Source organism: Sylvia atricapilla, chromosome 1 (assembly GCF_009819655.1).
Source record: "Sylvia atricapilla isolate bSylAtr1 chromosome 1, bSylAtr1.pri, whole genome shotgun sequence".
In the NCBI taxonomy this organism is placed as follows: domain Eukaryota; kingdom Metazoa; phylum Chordata; class Aves; order Passeriformes; family Sylviidae; genus Sylvia; species Sylvia atricapilla.
In genome coordinates this window covers 9,445,303-9,468,687 of record NC_089140.1, presented here as the reverse complement: position 1 = coordinate 9,468,687, position 23,385 = coordinate 9,445,303, and the positions used below count along the sequence as shown (strand labels likewise).

Below are 23,385 nucleotides of genomic sequence, written 5' to 3'. Positions count from 1 at the left end.
TTTTCCCAATATGGGACACCAAAATGACAAAAATCTTTTGTTTGTGGCTATTTTACTTGAGTAAATCACATCTGACCCCTTCTGCCACAATTAAAGGTAAAAGATTTCAGTCATGATCTTAAAAGGTAATATTTGCAATGCTTTAAAATTATCTTCTATTTATTCTCCAATAATGGATTTATCTCCTATTTTTTAAATGTAAAGAGAGAGCATGTTAGTGTTCAGTGTAAGTAAGTATCAGTGGAGCTACATGTTTGGCAGATAATTTCAGTTCTCCCCATTTTTCTTTGAGTGAATGGCAGTCTTCCTAAAGAAACAAGGTTAGACAACATAGCATTGAGAGAATTATAATTTTTCAGAGGAAATAAAGCAGGTTCTTTTAATGTTTACTGTGAAAAAATTACAAGATGGCACATCAAATGGTGTATGAGTCACTTTCTGAGCCCTGGGCAGATGCAAATGCTGTTCTGAAGCTTTCTTAGTGATGGACTTTCAGTGTCTCTTCTCTTCATGACCTCTTATTACTACTCACATCTTCAATTATTCTTAGTAGTGACCTTTTCTCAGTGCTCCCCAGAAGAAAAGCCCTACATCATTGCAATCATGGCATTAGTAATCAGATAAACTAATAATATTCTCACCACAAACCAATTCCTTTCTTTAGTGGCGAACATGGTCAGACTGCTTACATGCACTGGAAAAGATCTGTTTTTCCCCTAAATGCAGAAAGGACAAAGTACAGTTTTACATGGTGAGAAATAATAATATACACACAGCATTTCTGTACTATGCTGCCTATTTCATGCACTAATCCATACGTGTTGAAGGGCAAAGTGATACAAAGAAGATAACTGAAGTTCTGCAGTGTAATGTCATTGAGGCTTCAGGGGCAAATCTTGGCTGTAAGTTAGAACTGAATTTTTTCCTAAATGAATGAAAACTCTATTCTGTGATGAATTCTGCTGGCTAGAGTAACCTACAAATCAGTGTGTATGAAAAATGATTGAAAGAAGGGGTAAATCTGAGATGAGGAAGTGTTAGCACCATATGGTAACACTTATGGGAAATCTTTCCTTACTTCACTTTGGAAACTTTTCATGTAAAAGATTGCACAGTCCTGCTGTTAACCACTGCAGGGATTTCTTTTGTCATCTTTATGACTGTTAATTTGGATTAGAGTAAAGCCCGGATTCTTCACCAGGGATGAGTGCTCCTTTGTATGAAGCTTTGTACATGCACATAATTAAAAAGAGAAAGGAAAAACCCTTCTCTCAAGAGTTTGCAGTATGACAAAAACATCAGGCACATATTACATCCAAAAATATAAAAGGTGGAGTAAAGAAAGACGATCAAAGCTCAATACATTTTATGCTGTCATATGTTTTTCTCACTTTCCCTCTTGGGAGGAGGACCCCCTTTAGTATTACATGCCACTTCAATATTATTCTTGACCACATTGATTTACTCTTCTTTCATCACTTATCTACTATCCAAGCAGTTGTTGATAAACCACCACAGGTTCTACAGGCTTGATAAAATACCTTTTTCAGTGTAGAACATTCTGGATATCCTGAGAACCTGAGGAGATAAACCAGGATGTAACTGAACATACTCCTGCTTTGAAGAGCCCTGAATTAAGGTAGAAAGAAAGAGTAAATTCTGTCCTTTACCTCCTTTCTCCTTAGCTCTCTCCCAGTCCCACAGCAGAAGGGAGGTAGATGAGGAATGGCTGAATATGCTGGAAGGGAAGTGGAGGCCACCTCCTGAGTGGAGTGGACTGCCAGAAATTTCCAGCAATGAACAATACTGCTCAGGTTCCAGAGCTGCTCAGCTGCAGCAGTGACACGACAGGACACCCTGTGGGACAGGCAGTGCCTGGGGATGCCACGCACGTGTTTGGGAGGGTCAGGAAGGGGAATTCCAGCGGTGGGGCAATGTTTTCTTGGAGAGTGGGAGTTCAAAAAACGCTTCTGAGGAAGAGAATGGAGGAGTTTGGAACAGGAAAAAAAAAGAAAAAAAAGAGCAAAGTAGAAAGGGGATAAGAATGAAAACTTAAAAGGGAATATCCAGGGTTTTTTTTTTAATCAAAGTGAATGCCAAAATGAAACTAAAATAAGGAAGGCAGTTGATCAGTTGATTTTTCACAGGGAATTGATAAGTTTTGAGTAATGAGTATATACTTAAATTACATGTGCACACACCTATGTAACCCCAGGGTTTGAGAAAATGGGATGAACTTTGCATAAAGCCTGTAATCGGCTTAAAGTACATTTTCCCCAGACATTCTTGCAATTTTGGGTAATTCTAGACTTGTTAAGCACACATGTATAGCAGACAGATGAGGATGTGTTGAATAGATCACAGCTTTAGCAGACTGAGCAAATTTATCTCTCACCTCTATTAGTGAGCAGAATATTTCTCTCTCAAGCAGATGACTTCTCCCATCAGTTTTCTGCAAGAAACCTTGTTTGATTTTTCCTACCAGTGTGTTCAGATTATCATTTATTATCATTGGGCATCATCTTGGTTTTTTCAGTTCAAGCTGTCCCAGCTGTGTGAGTTGAGCACTTCTAAAATGTGATTATTGGGCCATATTTATTAATGCTACTGTAGGAAAATAAACATGTGACCCAGTATTTAGAGCCTTCCACAGCTGGGGCAAAAGGAAGCATTGACCTGCTCAGGTGTTTCCTTTTTTCTTACCCTCACTAGCAGCAATGAGCTTGATCTTCAAGGTCTCCTGACCTGTTCCTGCAGCCAAATGTGAAATAAACAGGTAAATTTGGGGTGCACTTTCATTCTGAACTATTAAAATGTTAAAGATTGTTGGCATGTTTTGATAAGGGAACATGGACTGGCTAAAAGGTTGTGATGGGGAGGGGTTGTTAAGGTCTGCAAATGTGAGGAGACATTAAGTGCTTCCATGGGAGTTATAGTAAGAGACTGAAAGGAAAATGTAGGGAACCCTCAACCACACATAAGATTTAAAAGGTTTGTATTTTCCCAGTTTCAGAAGAAATGTAGCTGTTCTTGCCTATTGTTTGGTTTTTTTGTCTTGGTGATTAAAAGGCAATTTTTGATAAACAAGGTCTATGACCTACTTTTTAATTTAGAAAAATGCTTACAAGATTTATGGTATTCCTGGGAGAGGTGTTTAGTTTAGGATTATTGCCAGTTTTCTTTTGTGCTTTTCATGGAAGATGTATTAGTCAATAAAGCAAAATCAGAGTTCTGCATAGAGGTAGCTTAACTGTTTAGTTTAGGATCATTATGAGCTGGTTAACAGGGGGAGAGGACAGAGAAATAAACATAATATAAGCTATTCGAATCATCAGTCAGTTTCAATTTTTTAAAAAAAAATATTTTCCTGGTAAGTGAATTTTTAGTTTTTCTAGATGAATTTCAAGTGATTTCATCTGCTGCCTTGACTGTCCTAACCTTCACAGGCTCATCATATAAATTGAAACGAGCAATATGTTCCAGTGTAATTTAAATGTTCCAATTTTTTTCTTTAGAAAAGCAGAACTGCTGTATAATGAAGAGAAGGAAATAGTTTTATTAGTGTCGCATGACAAGAGCAAGTTGAAGAAAAGAAATTTAAACTATTAGGCCCTGTACTTGCAGCAGTGTTTTGTGGTTATGTTTTGCTGCCTTTCTGAAAAACAGGAGATATAGAGGGGGAGGAAAGGGAGGCAGGAGAATTTGCAACACCCTGTGGAATCTCTTTTTTGTGGCTATTTAATAATGCACCATGTACCCGTACTGTGGTATATATTATATACAATATGTTGCACTGTTTTATCAATACTGAGATGTAGAGACCATGCAAATGTTAGCAAAGAGTTCAATTCCAATGCAAGTAAGGTAAGATAACTCTTTAAATTATAAATTTAGCAAGACAAGGTATGCTGGATAATTATATAGAGACTGTTATTTCAGGGCTGCTGTGAGAAGTGAAATTTCTTTAGGTTTAAGTGGAGAAAAAAAAAAAGTGAAAAACTTTAGGTTTGGTGTTTGTATTGTATTGTATCAACTGCTTATGTGTACTGGGAGATAATTTTTGGTAGAGTTTTGGTTTGGTGGGGTTTTTTTGTTGTTTTTTTTTGTTTGTTTGTTTTGCGTGGGTTGTTGTTGTTTGGTTTGGGGTTTTTTTTAGATAGAAAATGCAATGTAATTTTATTTCCATAAGGCGTGAACTGAATTAAACATATGTTGGAGATGATGCCACTTCACTCTTCAGAGTTTACTTATTACCACCATTACTAATAGTAGGTAGATGATACTTAAAATGAAATATGATGCTTCTTAATGTTCCAGTAAACAGCAGGAGATAAATTAGTATCTAAATTAGCATATTGACTGGTTGGGTGAAATATGCATAACAATAGCAATGAATAACTTGAAACAAAATATTTTTCAAGGCATTTCGGAGGTCCTTGTCTATTTTAGAGTAATCCTACATGGATATATTTTACTATGCATTGACTTTATTAATTTGTTCTCCAAGATACGGGTTTCCAAGTCTGATTGCATCAGATTCCTTGCTGCACTGAGCATCAAATAAACAACAGTTATTAAAAGAGGAGCTAAAACTTGATAATGCCAGTTTTCTTTTGTGCTTTTAATGGAAAATATTTTAGACAATAAAGCAGAATCAGAGTTCTGTATAGAGGTAGCTTAACTGTTGATCTCTTTATACCTAAGCAGGCTCATTTTGTTCCTTTTATCTCTGTAGTTCTCTGCTTCAGAGAATATCAGTATATTATTACAGGATGGCCTCTGACAGGTGGCTACAGAGAGCAAGTGCTTGTAATCCCAGCTCCCAGGTGCTTCAAAATCAGGAGTGTCTGGGTGAACCAGTCACTGTTTTAATGTGCCACTGCACTAGAAATATTCCTGTCTGAAACTTCTCATCTGACACCTTTTGGATCCACAACACTGCAGGATGGGAGATAACTATGAAACTGCCTGTCTTCCCTCCACCACAGGACAAATTCAGCAGCGTTTTGCTGAAACAGTTATTTCAGGCTTCTGGGTTTAATTCTTTTCTAATTTTAGATATTTTTTTTTTTAATTCTGATCTCTCATGGAAAAAGGGAACTCTTATTTTTCCTAGGCAATAAGGCCTTTTTTAAGAAAACATGACTTCAGATTTCTGGAAACAGGAACACTGAAGTGTAGACATTTGCATGTCTGGTTTATATTGATGCTTGAAGTCTTTATTATTTTTATGTTTTTTTTCTTCAAGAATGCCTTTCTAAAGTGATCACTGTCATTCTTTTAATTAGACTCTTGTGCTGTGAGCTCTGTGCAGATGTCTTTTGTTCACTGGCTGTCATCATTCTTGTCTGCTGTTCTTTATGAGAAATGCAGTTCAGGCATCCTCCTGCTTGGCTGGGTCAGTAGCAGGGCTGCTGTCAGGTATCTACAGTGAGTTTCCAGACACTGTTTCAGGTCAAATGGTTCTTACAGCAGACTTGTTACAAAATATATTAGCGGAATAACAGACTATGTTACAAACCAGTTTGTGTACTGTACAGGCATGTGCCATTCTGCCATACTCTGTATGAAGAACCTTTTCTGGTCTGAAACTTCCCTTTGAAAAGGTACCACGTGTATATCCACAGTTTTCTGGGGCTTGGGTAAAAGGATGAGAGGTCTCTTTTACTCATGTGGATATTGTAAATCTGCTGAAGGTGTGTAAATATTGTAAATCTGCGTACGGTTATGTGTATGTGGTCTTTGCAGGGATGGATGTAAAGGACTCTGTTGGTTCTCCAACATGTCTTGAATTCACAATTCACTTGGGCTTGCCTAGCTTGGACCTAGCACGTGCTTTTAAGTCTTGCTGAGAGACCCAGCATATTAGTTCAGGCTTAATAATGTGCTAATACAGTTATCTGCTGAAAGGCTTTGCAGAAATTCCTAAGTCACTCTATCTCACCAAAACTTTTCTTTTAGCAGGATTAGGAGCCGGGTAATTCATGGTCAGAGGGTTTCGAGCCTTTCAATTCTTTTTCTAAGGACATCTTACATAATCCACTGGAGTCCCTGGTGAATGGAGGTGTTGTACTCTGTGCTTTCATGGAGCTGGGCATGGCTGGGGAGAGGATTTGCTCATTTGTTTGGATCTGGTGTAGTTCTTGTTTCTTGATGCAAAGTGTGGAAAGGTTCAATATTGTTTAATATCTGCAACTCCCTGTGTCCATTTATAACCAAGATACTTTCCAGGAAAATTAAAAGGCTTATTTGTGAAAATGTGTTCTTAAGGGCAGTGTTTTGTGTCCAACATACAGCTTCATTCCTCAGATTTTCTCCAGTCCTAGCTCTTTAGCTTTGTCAGAAAATAAAGAAACTGGTTGGGTTAACAAAGGGAGTGCCCTTACCAGTAGCAGGATATTTCACAGTGCTTTTGAACCTGATCCTTGTGCCTGTGCCCCAGTGTGGAGTGGCCAGAGCAGAGGCAGATCTTGCCCACTTCCCTGCTGCCTTCACAAATATCAGCAGGGATTCATTTTGGTTGTGGATAAAGGCAATAATCACTATTGTCTCAATACCTGGTTGGGTGACCAAGGGAACAGAACAGTTTGTGACAAGGGAACAGAGTATTTTATCCATGAAGATGTGTGCAAGTGAAAGAGCTGAGATTGCCAACCTGGATGAAGTTTCTAGGGTGAAGAGTGGAGCTTGTCCAGCAGGTGCTCATCAAGCAGCAAGTTTGGGAACAAATTTCCTATTTTAAATGGAAAAAATCCAAGGACATATTTCACAGACCTATACTGATTTGTCTGCTGTCTGTGAGGTATCAGGGTGTTGGTAGGGATGGCTTAATTTGGAAGCCTTTCTTGAAGGAGTTAGCAACCCTGAAGTTTTAGGCATGGTCAGTGGTTGCAGTTAATAAATCCAAGCTTAATCTGAGCAATTTATAGGCTGATTTATAGGCTGGTCTCATCACAGTAGCAATATTGTCAGGATGCTCTTGGTTTCTCAGTGCATATTCTTGTATTGTATTGCAGCATTAATGTGCTCTGGTATAATCATGTACTCAAAATTAAGAGAACATCAAGTCCCTCAAATTACTAAATGAGAGAGACATGCATGGAAAGACTGAACCTTCAGTAGAGAAATGAGGGGAGGAAAAACATCAAAGGTTATTCTGGACATAGCCAGTTAGTAAGACCTAATCAGACCTGTTCTGGACTTTCTCTACTGCCCAGTTTGAACTCCCAAGGCCAATAAACTGTCTGACTCTTGCAGAGCATTTAACAGGTCTTCAATATGCACTAATTATCCACAGTTTGAAACCTGTATTAAGTTTTACCTTTCTTTTGTGTTTTTAGGCTGCCTGTTTGAGGATGACCTTTGCAAATCTTTTGAAGTCTGTGTAAATGGTAAGTCTTGCATGTTTTGTTTGCTGATTGGTGTGTCCTCCACTCTGTAATTGCTATATGTTTGATTTAATATGCCAAATACATATGTGAGTGAGAAGGAGGGGAAAAGGGAAAGTACCAGGTATGACTAATCTGCTCAGCAGTTAGGAAAAAACTTAATAGATTTAAAAATAAATAAATATTCTCTCAACCCTGAATAAAACCATTTACTTTTATGTGAAAGAGATTTTAATTTAACTAAACACACTGAAATATGCTAACATTTAATTTGTCTTTAAATGGGGGAAAATGACAGTTTTGTTACATTCAGTTTGTTCTTCTTTTTAGAGGATGATGTTGAGTAATTATCAGTCTCCCCTTCAAAAGATTACTATTTTTTTATAATAAGAAAGAAGGTCTCAAAGGAACAGTTGTTGATTATTCTGCTTCTGTTATCTGTGATTTTACTTGAATTATGTGGAAACAGCTTTCTTCTGTTGTCCTGCATAATTTATTTTTAGTAAGTAAAAAAAGCCAACAGAACATATGAACGAGGTTAATGGAATAGTAGGAAAGATGTTTTCTAATAATATTAGAAATTAATGAAGATTTAAAATGTGCTATATGAAATAATTTAATTCCCAGTGAAGGACAGAGGATGTTTTGAGAGACATCTTTGAAACAATAACTATTATAAAATACATGTACACATGATGAAAGGAGGAAGAGAGTAGTTTTAATAGTGTCTTTTGGCATGGAAATATATGGCAATGTGCAGATCTGTAATAAGGGGGGTTAATTCTTTTAATTAGGTATTTTATATGAAATTTTTGTTTGTGGCTTCATATTTGAAAGGAGAAGTTTTGTTTTCCACCAAACACAGAAATAATAAGATGAGTCTATTAATAAATTAAGATTTAATAAGGTTTATCTAATGAACATTTGAGATGAAATTATATTAAATTTCCAGTACTGTTTAACATCAGACAAATGCAAATTTGTAAGAATTCTGTATTGACAATTCCCATGACTGACACCAGGAAGGGCAGTGACAGATTTCCACAGGGTGAATTTTGCTATCAATCTTTTCCAGTGCCTAGGCTGGAGTCTTCCTCAGTGCAAGCAGATTTAATCGGGTTTAATCATAGGCAGCTGTTATATGTGGCAGACAATGCATAATGGGGAATTTATGCAACAGATGATACTAATTTCTGTACTTTAAGAGATCTCTCTATTGAGGACTTTGCTGTTCCTGTACAAGTAACTTCTTAGCTTCTTGCTCTACCTGTTTTCTTAAATGAAGATGCAGTTTGTAAACTCTCCATGTGATGCTGGTTGGCATGCAAAATTAAATTATGGAAGTTGTATCTTTGAATGTGAATGGACCTTTTGTGTAGATCTACTCATAGTTTGGCACAACTAACTTAAAATGTCAGTAATGAATACGACAGTTGATCAATAATATTTCCTAATGTCTGATCTTGTTTTAAAAAAAATACTTGCAGGGATTCTGTCAATCTGTTTAACATAACTGTAAAATATTCTTTTTTGTCCCACTGGGCAAGTGTTGTCTAGAGTGTATTTTAAATGCTGTCCTTGATGCAAGTGAACCACCCATTCTTGAGAAAATAATTAGGATTGTTGGAAGATCATACATTGAAGTACTAAGAAACTATCAGAATTTACCTTTTTTTTTAATATATATATATAGCAGAAAGGAAGTGGGCCTCTTGCTTCTGAGCAAGCAAAAATCCTTCACATTTTTCCTGCCCAGACTGCTGCTGATTCACCTGAACCTCTAAAAATTTTCAGAAATTCTGATATATTACAATGTGAGCAGTTTGCTGGGTTGAGAGCTCAGGAACTGAAGTTTGTGGAGGTCACTGTGCTCAGAAGCAGAGCTTTGTGTATTTCAAGGTCATGAAAAGGTTTGCCTCCTTTCTTGTCACACAAGTGGGTATTTCTGAAGTACAGTGTGAAAGTGGGTAAGAAACAGCAGCTGCTTTTCTATGGCACCTTTGATGCATCTGTGATCTGCAGATCTGCTCCTGGCTCCTGCAGGAAGGCTGGTAATTTTGGTCTTTTTCTCTGCCTCCAGCAGAGGCAAGTGAACTGACCATGTTTTCAGAAATAAAGCTGCGTTTTCCTACTGAAGACATAAGTCACAGTATTTGCTGTCTCACATCTGTCATCACCTGTAGCTGTCAAGTGCATTTCATGCATCAGACTTGTAAAGGCATAACTGAAGCACCAATAACTGTTCTATTTCATAGCTTAAAACCCCCCCTACTCTTCTTCCCTTCCCATTTCTTCCGAAGAGAGATTTTGACTGAAAGATTTTCCTTTCATGAAGAAAAAAATTGATGTTAAAAGAATGGCTCTTGTATTGTTAAAAGCAGTGTAATGGAGTTGTGAGATGTAAGATAAGCACTGCTTACATCTGTTTAGGTCACATGTCATTTTTGCAGAGCAAAGGACCTGCTGTAATAATGATTGTTGACTTTTCTGCCACTTTCCCTCATCGTATAAAGGTCTCTTTTGGCTTCAGTGATGGGTTCTTGCTTATGTTTGTTTAATAGCTCCAGCAGCATTCATGCAATATTAATTTATTTCCACAAACCTTTTATCAGTTTTCTGAGCTGCACTGACTCATCAAGTGGTTAAAAAGGAACATATTGTTTCATGTTAATTTTATTGGCATAAAGATGAGCCAGGCAAAAAGACTGAGTTAGTTTTTGGGGACTCCTTCCTTTGCAAAGCCAGGACTTTGAGAGGTAAAGTGACTTAGATGTCATTTATTTATCGTGGCTTCTTAGGGTGGGAGGAACTGACATCACCCATCTAAAATGCTTGCAGCTTGAAAGTCTGCAGTTAAAAAGACTTGATGGGAAAGGTGAAAATGCCTGTGAGCTGCAGACTCTGATAGAAAGTAACCAGACATACTATAAGCTTGGAAATGCTTGTCCCCCCCCAATAAATGCTCAGAAGCTGTTACAGATACAACAGGAAGCAAATAACATCTTAATTAAAGAAGATACATAGAAGGAAAACATTAATATGAAGAGCAGTATTGGCAGTGATGGTATGTGCTGTGACACAGCTGAGTGGGTAAAGAGGGATACAGCTTTCACATGTTCACATACATTTTGCTGTCTGGGTTAGAAGTTAAAGCAAAAGAGTTTGCCTGTGTGTGTAATTTTGCCTTAACAGTGCTGCCTAGAATGTGTTTGTATGAAAAGGAATGAAATAAGCATCAAGAAGGAATTTTTAGAGGATCTCTGAGAGAGAAATCCTTTGCTTACCCTTGAACAGTCCTTGTATTTATATACTAAATTTAGTACAGCTGGATAAGTAGGAATATGTCATGTTTTGTTTTGCATTTTAAGTGATAGATAAAGCAGTTCATGTAAAACATCAGCTCGTGTATCTTCCTTGTTGGAAGGTTTAAACAAACTGGCTCCTGGAAACAGAAAAACAAAGACAAGTTCTTATTCTTTCTCATGAAATCATGCTGTTGAATTCTAGCAGTGCCACTGGGAAAGACACCATGTGGCACAGATAAAAGTGTTCATTTCAAAACAAGCATCCCTTATTGACCTCTTTCTTTGCTTTACTAAACTGTTTGAGCTGCTCATTTAGAAGGGTGGCATTCTTTCCTTTACCTTTAATCTCCAGATATTTTGCCTCAGAAAGCAGCTTTGTGCTGTGTTTTATGTGGGCATGGATACCGTGATATCTTTGCTCCTATCAACAGATCTTTTATAAATCAGGGCAGTTTTATATATGAAAGAGGCTGTGGCTGCAAACCACCTTCCTGCACGAAATCATAACGGGGTTCGTGCAGACAAGATCAGACAGTAGAAAACAACTCTGGGAGGCCGACCAAGAAAAGTTAATTAAATGCAGTCGTTGGTGCAGAGTGCACCATTAAGTGAAGCCTGGCTGACAAACACCAAAACCTTCTCCTCGGCAGATAGGGGCTGATGTCTGCAGCAGTGTTTGAGGAAGCTGTGCTTTGGAAAGGCTGGGCAAACAGCTCTGCACAGCTGAATCAATATTGCTTTATGTATGCAAGCTGCACTCGTTAGGAGGGACTTAGCTTAGCACGGTGTGTCTGAGGCACCCAGGCATTGCAGTACAAAGTCATGAACCTCTCCAAGCCCGGATCTCTGCAGGTAGTTCAGAATATTAACACATTTTTTTCCCCTCAGCTACAGAGCTCCTTGAACATTTGGGATATAAGCGATTGCGTGTGCTGGTGATGAGCCATAAACGGTAAACATGTGCTACAGATGATAAGGGAGAGAAGTCAGGATCCCTGAAATGGTTTCTTGAACTTAATGTGTTCTGCTTTGAGGTTTTCCAGACCATTGCCTGGCAGGGTGGGATTGCAGAGGGAGATGCACCTCGGCATTGTTTAGCTAACAGATGTCTGCAGCAACATCTGCGTTTGCGAGGCACCGCTCTCCAAAAGCTATTGAATTCTTGTCAAATGACACTATAAATCTGGGCCTAAGCTTTCCAAGCCCTTTCAGTGAGCATCAGTGCTTGTTATAACTAAATTCAGACTTCTGAGGAATAGCACTAAGTGGTACCTCTGCATGCACTTGTAGAGAATTTTTTTGTTTCTCAAGGAAGTGGGGATTCTTCTCAAATAACTGAAGTTCAAATAACACCTGACGTAGTTTCTTACCTGAATTCTGAAGTAAATGAGAGTTCATGGATGTTTCCATTGAAAACTTGACCAATTATTTAAACTTTAGGATTTACTTCCAGTGGTTCTTCCACACCAGTTCAAGGAAATAATGGGACATTTTTGTCTGACACTTAATTTTTTAAAATATGCTTTGAATAAGTAATGTCAGAAGAAGTCACAATCTTGTGTGGTTCTCAAGCAGGAGTAAAGCTTAAGACCTGTCATTGTATAATGCTATTCTAAAAATTCACGTCTGGACTGAAATCAAGGGTGAGTTAGCACCTAAATATTGCTGAGAATTTGTGAATATGAAGATGTCTCAGCTATTAGGAATATTTTACAATTTTTAAGGAAATACACGCAGCTTTTGAAACAGGGCTGTGGAAATAAACACCAGGATTAAAATTGGCTCAATTTTTTTTTTTGCTCCTCATTAGGTTATGTGACAATTGTGTAATAGGAGCAACTACATGAAATGCAGTTGTTTTGGGAGGAAGACTCAAATTTCCCATTAGCCTGTGTTTTCCCATGTGTTAGCTCTCACTTCCCCTGAGATATTGGAGGTGAAAAATTAATATTTTAAGTCTTAAGGTTAAAATGTCAGTGAAGTGATGACTTAATCTCCTTTGAAACAGTGTGGCGGGATGGAAATGCCCAGCACAGCTAGCATTAGAACTGGGGTAGTGATAAAGGTGAAGTTATACTCCTCCAGGGAAAAGAAGTTTACCACAATGCAACTGTGGTTATCCACTGCCCCAGCTGTCAGTAAAAACTTTTTGTGGGTGGTTGTGGTGGGTTTTTTTTTGGTTTGTTTGTTTTTGTTTTGTTTTTTTTTTTTTTTTTTTTTTTTTTTTTAAATCTCAAGGTGAAGCTCTTGTAGGGCAGGAAAGCATCACTCAGACTTCACTGGCAGTGTGCTGCTCAGCACCAGGTATGAGAGGCAGCCATAAATCTCCCACCAGCCATAGATAATCCTTTATATTCCTGTGTCCTGTGCTAGTAAATAAGTTTTGGAGCTGCTGAGTGCTGCACAGTGTTATTTCATGTGGACAGACCTGCTTTTGCACGAACTCTGCTGTGCTGTCATAAGGAAGCTTTAGTTCTTAGTGTTGTAACTTGTGGTAATGTATTTTTTGGCTTTCACAGAACCAGGGCAAGCACTGTAAGAAAATGTCTTTAACCAGTGTGATTCTGGGGACATTTTTGTGTTCGATTCAAGAATTTAGATTACAAGATTCCTCCTCTCCACCAGTAGGCTGGGGGTGTGGGGTGTGTGGTGGAAAGTTTGACATCATTGGAGAATGGCCATAGTTATCTGGTACCTCTCTATTCAAAATTATGCATTTGTGGTGATAAGGTGGATGAATCTCTAAAATCTAATGTAATAATCTGATGTTAGGTATGATTGACATTCTGAAATTTTTCGAGTTGCCTTTTGTTTTTTTTTAGATTCAGTATTTCTGCCTGAAATATTTGAGGTGCTATGAAGTCGTCAGCCTTACAAGATGTGTTAATTAAAAATATCCAACCAAATCTCATTTTTCTGCTGTGTTTTTGAACATGTACATTATATATACAATTTAGGGAAACTCTGAACACGTATGTTAAACTAGCATGCTAAATGTTCCATGAAAATATATTTGTGTATTAGTGATTTTTTTTTTTTTAATCATGTATCTTATCAGTGTGTGGTGGACATTTTTATTAACTCCTTTTGGGTAAGCTACGTTGCAGCACATTCATTGGGCATGTTCAGAGACGTTCACTATTGTATTACACACACACACACACACACACACACAAAAAAATCTTTTAACATTTGAGAGGCCATGGAAAAGTACAGCCTGTTTGATAAAGGCATTAGGGAGTCTCAGAAACAGTTTGAGCCTGATGAATGATGAAACACGAGAGCCTGAAAAGGACAGTGTGGTCTGGAGAGAAGGAGAGAACACCAAGGGATAATGTTCTGGCAATGAGGTGGAAAGCAAATGAATCCTGGTTTGGAGTGACACTGCAGCAGTGTGCCTCTGCTCTAAATCCATCATAGTTTGTGCTCTTCTTGTGTCAAGGGACATTCACGAGTGTGGTTCACTTCATGATGATTAAGATGTTTGGGTTACAGCTTTTGGAAAAATAGAATAATAGGGTTTTTTTTTCTTTGACTGTTCACCTTTGCTAAGAAAAAAAAAAACCAAAACACCACCACCAACAACAAAAAAAAAAGCATAAAATCTTTTATGAACAAAAGGTAGTAATAAAAATTGTCAAAAGAGAGGTGAAATGCATTAGCAGTGAGGGCTACACAACCATCTTGTGATTATTGGGCAGCCCCAGATTTGAGTGAGGTAGGACCTTTTCTCCTGGTGTTAGAGGATACCTTCTACTTAGCATTTCTATTGGTTAAAAAGATGTAATTCCAAAAATGAAGTGCTTAACAACTGCTTACCTATTTTTGGGCTTCATCTGTTGTCTGTCAGAAGGGAAACTGGTGTTTACCTTTGTACCCCTAAATATTGGTGACTTTGGTCTCAGTGCAGCAGTGGTTAGTTGGGTCAATCAGATTAATTACTGAGTAATTACTTGGGTAATTAACTGAGGCATTGATGGGAACGTCTAAAAGAAGACAGACTAGAAAACTTTGAACACATCCTCTGCTGGGGAAAATTGTGCTTCTTAAAATATTCATGCTGCTTGTGTCGTTCTTTTTGAAAACTTCAGAAATCCTCTCTAAAAGTACATAAGCTTAAGACATGAGGTCATGAATCAAACATATTTTCAAAATGTACCAATTTTGCAGGGACATTAATGAATGACTCAACTATTCACTCTGCATTTTCTTGAGTGTGTAGGAGGCAAAGCTGTAGATTTCTTAAGTATATTCTGAATAACATTATTTTGGATGATTCTTCACAGTTACAAGGTTTTTTGTGCAGAAGTTGCCATATTTTTTCCTGTTTTTCTGGGGTTTTTTTTTCTTCAAATGTTCTTTTAAAATCCTTCCCCTTGTTTGCTGTACAAACTGTGTATCACCTGACTGCTGTTGCAATACAATAATCATTTAGTGAACATCATTTTGTTTCTGACTTCATAGCATTTGACAAGCACTGTTAGTCTTTTGACTCTCAGTCTACCTTTTAGAAAGTAAACATAATAGGGGAAAAAAAATAATTGTGGTTTTCAGGGGGAAGATGTTGTGGTCCTGCCTAAGTGGCTTCTCAGACACCACAGGAGAAATGAGCAGAAAACCTTATGACATGGTTCACCTGAAAGTGTGTCTATTGCAGCAGAGCAAAAGTGATGAAATAGGGATTTGTTTCGTCTCAAGACAGCTTGTGTGTGAAAAATATATGCTGTAATTCGTGACATCCATTTTGTCAAGTAAGAAGCCAAGGAGGAAGGTATTTTACAATATTCTAAAGGAGATAAAAGTTTATATGCACATGAAAAATATAAATACGTAATGCACAAAAATACCTTCTAATTACCGTGATTGTTTTGAATAGATGCACTCAAGGGGTTCAGTATTTGCTTTTTTTAAAAAAAAATATTTTTAAATAAAGAATGTAGATGTTTTTTCCTAGGTTGTGTTCCTACTACTCAGAGCCCTTGATTCTTCCAAAGTGAATGAGAAAATATTTCCTCTCTTTATTCTAGTGCTTAGAACAAATGTAATGAAGAACTGTGAGAGGCTTTTATTGTTATATGTCCTCAATTAATAAACAAGAACAATCTGAAAGTGAACTAATTATGGTGCTGTTGATTAACAGGTAAAAGACCTGTTAATGAAAAGTCATCCTGCATTATATGACATTCCAAGCCTCTAATTTAAACAGAGTTTTCCTTCATTCCCTCCAACCCCATGGCAACAGCAACAAAAGTTGCTCTAGAGGTAGACAGAACAATAAATATATTTTATGGTCCCAAACTATTTATTGTAATTTGGTCTTTACTGAAACAGCTTTGGCTGCTGCTCTGCATAAGTTGAGAATGTTGGGTGGCTTTTGCTGCTGTGTCAGCATGTTCCTCTGGTGCCCTGTGCTGGGATCAGTGTGATTTAAAGCTGGTAATAGCCGTGGATGTTGAGGCCGAGTAAGGGAATACAACATTTAATGTTTGGACTCGTAACTGTTCAAGGTACAATGCAAAATGCTTTTCATGTAATGCAGCAAACATTTGTGTTAGTAATGAATTTGCAATATAAGGTTTAAAATGTATACCTAATTTATTCTATTTAATGTTAACCCTCTAAAGATTGTATTTAGGTTTTCAACTGCATTATGTCTCTGAGTCTTTCAGAGATAAGGTTGTCTCACCTTACTTTTTTTCCTGGAAGTAACAGGACATGTATGATTGTGAACAGCTGCACACTGTGTGATTTTTTTAATGGCAAAAAATGTCTATTTTTGGTTCTCTTGATCTGTTATTGAGCTGCAGTTGATGTTTCCTCTATCACAAACTCAACAGTAGATGTGAAAGAGGTGTATCACCCAACCAGAAACTATAATGTACTGGTGGGGAAAAATAAATTGAGGGGATTGAAAACTACTGAGACCTTCCTTCAGCTTTTTGTCTTTGTCCTGTAGCCCTTTCTCTTTACTCCACATTATGCTGCTGCATCTCTATTTCTGTGAGGTAAAGATGGGAAAGGTATTGGGGGACAGTTTGATGAATGGATTTTTGGATGCCAAGGCTGCTAATAGTTTCATAGTTTATTGAACACTTAAAGAAAGCAATCTTCAATACCCAGGCACGGTGGAAGCAGTTTAAATGGCTTCTGTACTTCCAAAATTAAATCAATTTGTTTTCTTTGGAGGAGGAGTGGTTTTCAAGGTTGTTAAATTTTAATTAATTTTCCAGCTTTAAGTAGTAAACTTGACTGCTCCTTGTATACTGACTTAAAAAACCCCCAAACCTTTCCAAATTATAATAGTCTCCTGTTAGTCTTCTGATTTAATCTCTCTTTCAAGGATGTTGTTTCTATACAAAGTTAGAGATGTGTAGATTTACTAGATTTCTACAATAGTTAAGACTTCCTACTTTGCTGACAGCTTGCCTTTATATTAGTGGAATTTTGGTGATGGCTTATGCTGAGTAATTTAATGGAACAAACTGTTCTTTCACTGACAGTACCTGTTCAAAAAGTGTCCTCTCAATTTTTACCTCTAATTTTGATTGATGTGTTTGGTGAATGATTGCTTTAGAAATATTTGACTTTTAAACTCGTTTGCTTATTTTTTCCTTACTCAAAAGTTTCTGTGAATAATAGTTGGACAAAAATGGATCAATATACAGTTAAGAAATACCAGTCCTTTTCCATGTCTCAAATTCTTTTTTATTAATTTCAACTTTGTTATGGTAAATCTAACTTTTGATGGCAAACTTCCACACAGTGTTTTCCTTACAAATATTTGAAGGTGTCTAATACTAAGATTTTTCCTTTGTACTTCTGCTCCTCCAGTTAAAGCTCTCCCACCCAAACACTTGAGGCAGAAATTATTATAACTGAAGAAACTGAGAGCTCTGAAAGAAGTTTGGGCAGAAAAAGATCTCTCTTTAAGCACTGTTTTTTCTCAGTGGCAAAGGGTTGATGGATGTGCTTAATGTTGCAGTACAAATTATAAATCCATGTTCACTAAAAAAGTAATCAGGCAGTTAGTGCCCATTTCATGTCTCTGGATCCACTGCATACCCAATTAGAAGTCATGAGTTCTCTCTAGGCTTTATTTCAAATATCTCAAGAGATTTATACTAGCCCCAAAATTTTGGTTGTTCCCCTCCCAGGAATAAGCTCATTGATAAAAATTATTTTCTTGTTCTGTGAAATATTACCCTTCAGATATGATGCCAAAAAAGATTTACTTGACTCAGTGTATTTTGTTGGCATGGTAATTGGAAGTAAGTTATGACTGGCATAGAGGTTAATGGCATCTTTTAGAAGGCAAGAAAGCTGGAGTTTCAAAAATGCTATCTCATCTCAAAAATCTGTGGAAAGAATCAGTCTAACAGAAAGCATTCTTCTTCTATCCTCAGACATCTCTTTGCCAACACATCAGCTAATTCTTGAATTCTGAAGAGGCCACGCTGTGTTGGCTTGGGCTGGGCAGGAGTTAAATTTCATCCCAGCAGCTGGTGTGGGGCTGTTATGGATCTGTGCTGGAATCAGTGTTGGCAATTCAGGATGTTCTCAGTGCTGGTGAGCAGGGCTCGCATGGTACCAAGGCCCCTTCTTCTCTCATATGACCCCACAGGGAGGAGTCTGGGAGGGGACTTGGCTGGTGGGGCTGGCCCCAGGCATGTCCCAAACCCCACAGTGTCGTAACCTGGGGGCTGCTGCTCAGGGCCTGGCTGCACATCAGCTGGTTGGTGGTAAGAGAGTGTTTCCATTTGCATCATTTATCTTTCTTGGGTTTAATTCTCTTGGTTTTTGTTCTTTTCTCTTTTCATTACAATTTATTATTATTATTTTATTTCAATTATTTAGATGTTTTTATCTCAACCTAGGAGGTTTTTTTTTTTTTTTTTTTTTTTTTTTTTTTTTTTTTTTTTTACTGATTCTCTTCCCCCCCATCTTTCTGGGAGGGCAGTGAAAAGCAGCTGTTCAGTGCTTAAATTCTGGCTGGGTTAAAACATGACATGGGTTCACAGGGCTGCAATGGCTTGTGAAGTTAATGTTGTGGTTCCTTCCTGCTTTGCTTAGACAAGATTCCCACAAATGATGCAGATCAGCTGGCTCAAATAATATCTTATGATTTCTGCCCAGTTATGAGGAGAATGACTTCCAGAGTTCATCATAGACCAGAGGAAATGATAGCTCAAAATTCTACGGCAGAGGGGCTTTCATCATGCATTTCACTCATGGACAGTAGTACAGGAATAATTATCTCCCTTTTTTAAACTTGAATGTCTCCAAAGTAGATGTAAATGGGAAATGGGCATTTGTTAATTAAGCTGCAGTAATTGCAAATTTCAGTGCCACTGCAAGCTGCCTTCTTAGGAACCATGACAATGACATTAAGCACTTGCTAAACAAAATCCACTCCCATACGTCATGCAGTTCACATCCTGTTTGCTATTTAAAAGTCCTTGGCACAGGTAGAAGATGTTTTATTAAAAACAGTGAATAAACAGAATTTTCGTCATCTGAAATTGGATATTTTCAGGAGTATAGTTTTTAGATGGAAAAACAAGTGGAGACATAGGTAGATTTATTTTCAATTTTTCTTGCCTAATTTTTTTAAATTTGCCTAATATATTTTTAATATATTATCTTTAATATCAACTTTTTAAATATGAGCCTTCCTCTTCAAGCAGAGAAATACTTTCTCACCACACAAAAATAAAATCTGGTCCCTGGCTACAAAGAAATCTTACAAGGAACCATTTGTAGAGATCTCCTGCAGGATTTTGGGGGCCATAGTTTTGCCTCTGCCTCCCAGAGGTGGAAGTGTCAGTTCTTGTGCCTAGAACAGTGATCTAGAATAGTCTCTGCTCTCCCCATGACAGCTGGTCACCTTGCAGGGGCATGGGGAGGAATTATGCAGCCAGGAAAAGAGCAGGGGAGTCTTTAACCAGAATGAGTATCCCAAAATTTATGCAATAGTGTGTTTATGTTTGTATTTAAGTGCAGTACACACTACAGAGAAAACTTCTGGATTAAAAAAAAAACAACCCCAAACTGTATGTAATACCAAATCCCCTGAGGTTGAAAGTTGTACTTCAGTAATCAGCTGTGAAATACCTCTTGTTTTCAAAGTTCTGCAAAACTTACTCTCATCTCAATTCATGTCCCCTAGACTGTTCTTTATGTTGTTTGAACTGTGTGGGAATTACTCTGCAGTCTGAGAGCCCCAAGCTGACTCTGTGCTGGAAAAATTGCATGTTACAGCTATATAATCAATGACATAGTCTGAAATCACCCTATTAAAGGAGAAAAAAGGGTGCAAACAATGTGAGAAACTCATATATCTGTATAGATAGACAATTATGATATGTGAGGTTTTCTTGGTGGAAAATACAAATTAATGCAGGTAATTTATTTTACAAAGCATTATCCTTTGCTAGACAAGGAGATTTTGTAAGCAGTCTAACATACTTGCAGAGGAGCAGAGCCATATGTCACTGCAGAGAGTTTGTCCTTTGGCTTCAGTAAAATGAGAATGTGAAAGATTTTATTACTTTGGATGTTAATACAGGTCGTAATCAAGATGAAACCGAATTATCTACAGTATCAGTGTGTGAGATACTGCAGTTCAAGTGGCAGCAATTTTATGAGGGAACAGACTGATTTATTTCTACTTGTTTACTGCCTGTGCCTGTGAGCCGTGCTGTCTGGCAGGGCTGGGTCTGTGCTCTGACAGGTCTAAGCTTGGTGTGCCCACACTGAGTCTCCCCCATCTTACACTACTGCCCTAGAAGTACCTCTGAAAATATTGATTAGTGGCTGTTTATATGGAAGGTGAAAAAGAATCTGAGTGAGACACAAACAACTCATAATTTCATCTTTTGCTGTTGACAATATCTGAATCAACTTTAGGCTCAACGGAGGAATGCAGCTCATTCTCTCACGGCTGAGAAGGGGATGGTGAGTTGTTCTGACTTCAGTTGTCCTTGATTTGGCACTAGGGATAGGGGCAGCAGAAGTTGTGGTTTGCTCTTCTTTCACCTGGGTGATAGTGAGCTCTGTTGCTCAGAGCTCCTCAGCTCAGTGCTGTTCTCCATCTGAGCTTGCTGTCCTTGCCTTATCAGAGTCTGACTGTGACCTGACACCTTTTCTCCTTGCCAGGGCCTGGCATCCTCTCTGTGAGCAGCACTTCCTACTTGAGGGAACACAATTTATTTTGCAAAAAATCAAGTGTGAGGATGGTGCAAAGATGCTAAAGCAGTTCTTTAGGGCTGTGGAGGGAGCCTGGAGGCATGCACACAATGGAGGCAGAGATGAGGGAATCCCAAAGGTCACAAAAGGCTGGGGAAACCTTGGCTTCCTCAAAGCCTCCTTCCCTCCCAGGGTGTCACCAACAGTGAAATTTACTTTTCCCTCGATAGCTGAGGAACTCTGAAGCACTGAAAGCAGCCTCAGAGTTGGGTAAGGAGAAGACATGAGAAGGACACCTATGGAGAAAGCTTGATGGTGGAGCAGGGGGTGAAACCAGTGTAAAATAAGAGTTAAAGTGTAAGTAACTTTTATTTTTGTTTCATCAAGACTGGCACGAAGAAGCTTTTTCTCTTGGGTTCTCAGATAAATTTACTTGCTGTCTTCAGCAGCCAGGTGGGTCAAAAAGCACAGGAATTGTTTAGCATACCAGATATCTACAGGTAAACTTTGGACATTGTTTTGATTGACACTCCCTTATACTCTCCTTCCATCCCCAAATCTGTGGGGTCAATTGCTAACCCAAACTAATATTAATTTCAGATATTTTTTTCTTTAAGTTCAGAGGAGCTCTCCACACATATTACTATATTAGGTCTTGACTTCTGAGTCAACTGCTAGGAGATATGAGTAGCTTAGGTGTTTCTAAAAGCTTATATGAACCTGAAAGATAAATGATATTTGGAACAATTACCCCTCACTAGCAATTTTCAAGAAAAAAACTGTAAAATATGGAACCTAATGAGGGCTTTTGTATATATTCAGAAATAAGATCTACATACTTTCTTCTGTAAACAGCCTTTAACTCTTATTTTATGTTTAAATCAATCCATAATTTATTATAATTTTAAATATATACCAAGTATTTTATTTTCATCTTTTTACAAGAATGTTTACTTTCTTGTATGCAAGATAGGAATCTTGCATTCTATGGGGGGAAGTACAAGGCACTTGGGAAAAAAAAAATTATAGAGTTGGTCCTTAATTTAATTCCATGAGCCACTGTCTGCTCATTTGGATCAAGGGTGCTTGTGTAAGAATAGGGCCAAAAGTCTTGGGAGAAGTGAATGAGCTTCAGTGCCAGAAGACGGGAAGATATTCCAAGATAGACACATAGTGAGAAGAAAGTTTCATTTCCTGAATCTTCTGTATCCTTTTGAACTCTTATTCTGAGATAATAAGAAATATGAAAAAAATAGCAAATTAAAGTTTTGTCTAAAGTGAGAGCTTACTCAAGAACATGTAAGAAAAGGCTGTAACATCCAGCACTTGTATAGACATCCCTCTTGTCCCGTAGGTGTTGTGGGGGGACAGTTTGTGTTTTTTGCTTGTTTGTTTTCCTAGTCAGTCAACAAAGGAAAAATTATGTGATGAGCTGAAGTGGTTGTTTGTGTTTTAATGATTTTCACCTGATTTGTGGGCAGTTGAGAGTCTGTTTGTCACCAGTGCTGGATAAAGGCAGTCGCAGGCACAGCGGGTTTCTCTATCACCACTCCCGTTTAGACAGGTTTGGTCTGTTCTCCTTGCCTTGCCCTAACCAGCAGCGGTTCAACAGCAGCTGGATGAATTAGGCAATCTCTCAATCCCATTAGCATCCCTTTGCCTGATGCCCTTGTTAGGTTGCTAGGTGAGGCTGAAGGGTGCAAGCAGGGTACAGCTGGTAGCAGGAGAGGCTCGAGTGGCAGCCCTGCAATGTTGGGGTCAGGGCAGAAATTACTGCAAAGAGAAGCATAGATGGAGCAGCACAACCTGTGAGTCTGCAGAAAAAACCCCATTACTTAAGCAGCAATGTATTCTGTCAGGGGTTGGTGCCAATGTGGAGTGGTGGACGGGTGCCATAAAGGCAGCTCCATTGATATTGTGGGAAATTCTGGATGAATGGATACAGCCAGATGCCAAGTTCCACTCCAGAACTGCCTAATGGCCTTCTTGGCATGTCCATCATTATTACAGTGGCAGACAAAGTGAAACTGGTAAGAAAAAAATTGCAAAGGTGAATTCACTACTCTAGCAAGTTTTAGTCTCTTAAAAATACTTGCTTTAAGATGATCTTGAGTAATAATAATATGGCTTCAGAAGTATCTTTTAGTACTGAATTTCTAGTACTTGATGTTCTAGTACTTCTCTTTTCATTCCTGTGACATAATTGAATTAGCAGATGTAGTATCATTATGTGTGATGGAAAGGAAATCCAAAGAGGTTTTAATGCTTAAGAGAGAGCTGGAAATGCTGGTTAATGTCATCTTTTCAGCCATGTACATTTCCCTTTGAAATTAGTTGCCAAAGAATGGAAGTGAATGGGGGAAATCAGTGTACAATAGCAAGGAGTGATGACATAATGGAATGTGGAAATCTGGTGAATTCAGGTGTGGTTTTGGTAATAGGCAGTAGAGGTAGCAAAGAATTTCATAGCTGCAGAATATTCTGAGAATTCGATGGAGTTAACAGAT

The 23,385-nt window shown here is 38.0% G+C and overlaps 1 protein-coding gene across 1 annotated transcript in view; it reads left to right on the top strand.

Annotated features, from left to right (window-relative positions):
• PTPRN2 (protein tyrosine phosphatase receptor type N2) overlaps nt 1-23,385 on the top strand; it is a 629,378-nt gene that overhangs the window by 58,699 nt on the left and 547,294 nt on the right. Inside the window, exon 2 of the mRNA XM_066314564.1 lies at nt 7,341-7,391. Within this exon, the coding sequence (XP_066170661.1) occupies nt 7,341-7,391 (51 nt within the window). The remainder of the gene's footprint in view (nt 1-7,340; nt 7,392-23,385) is intronic.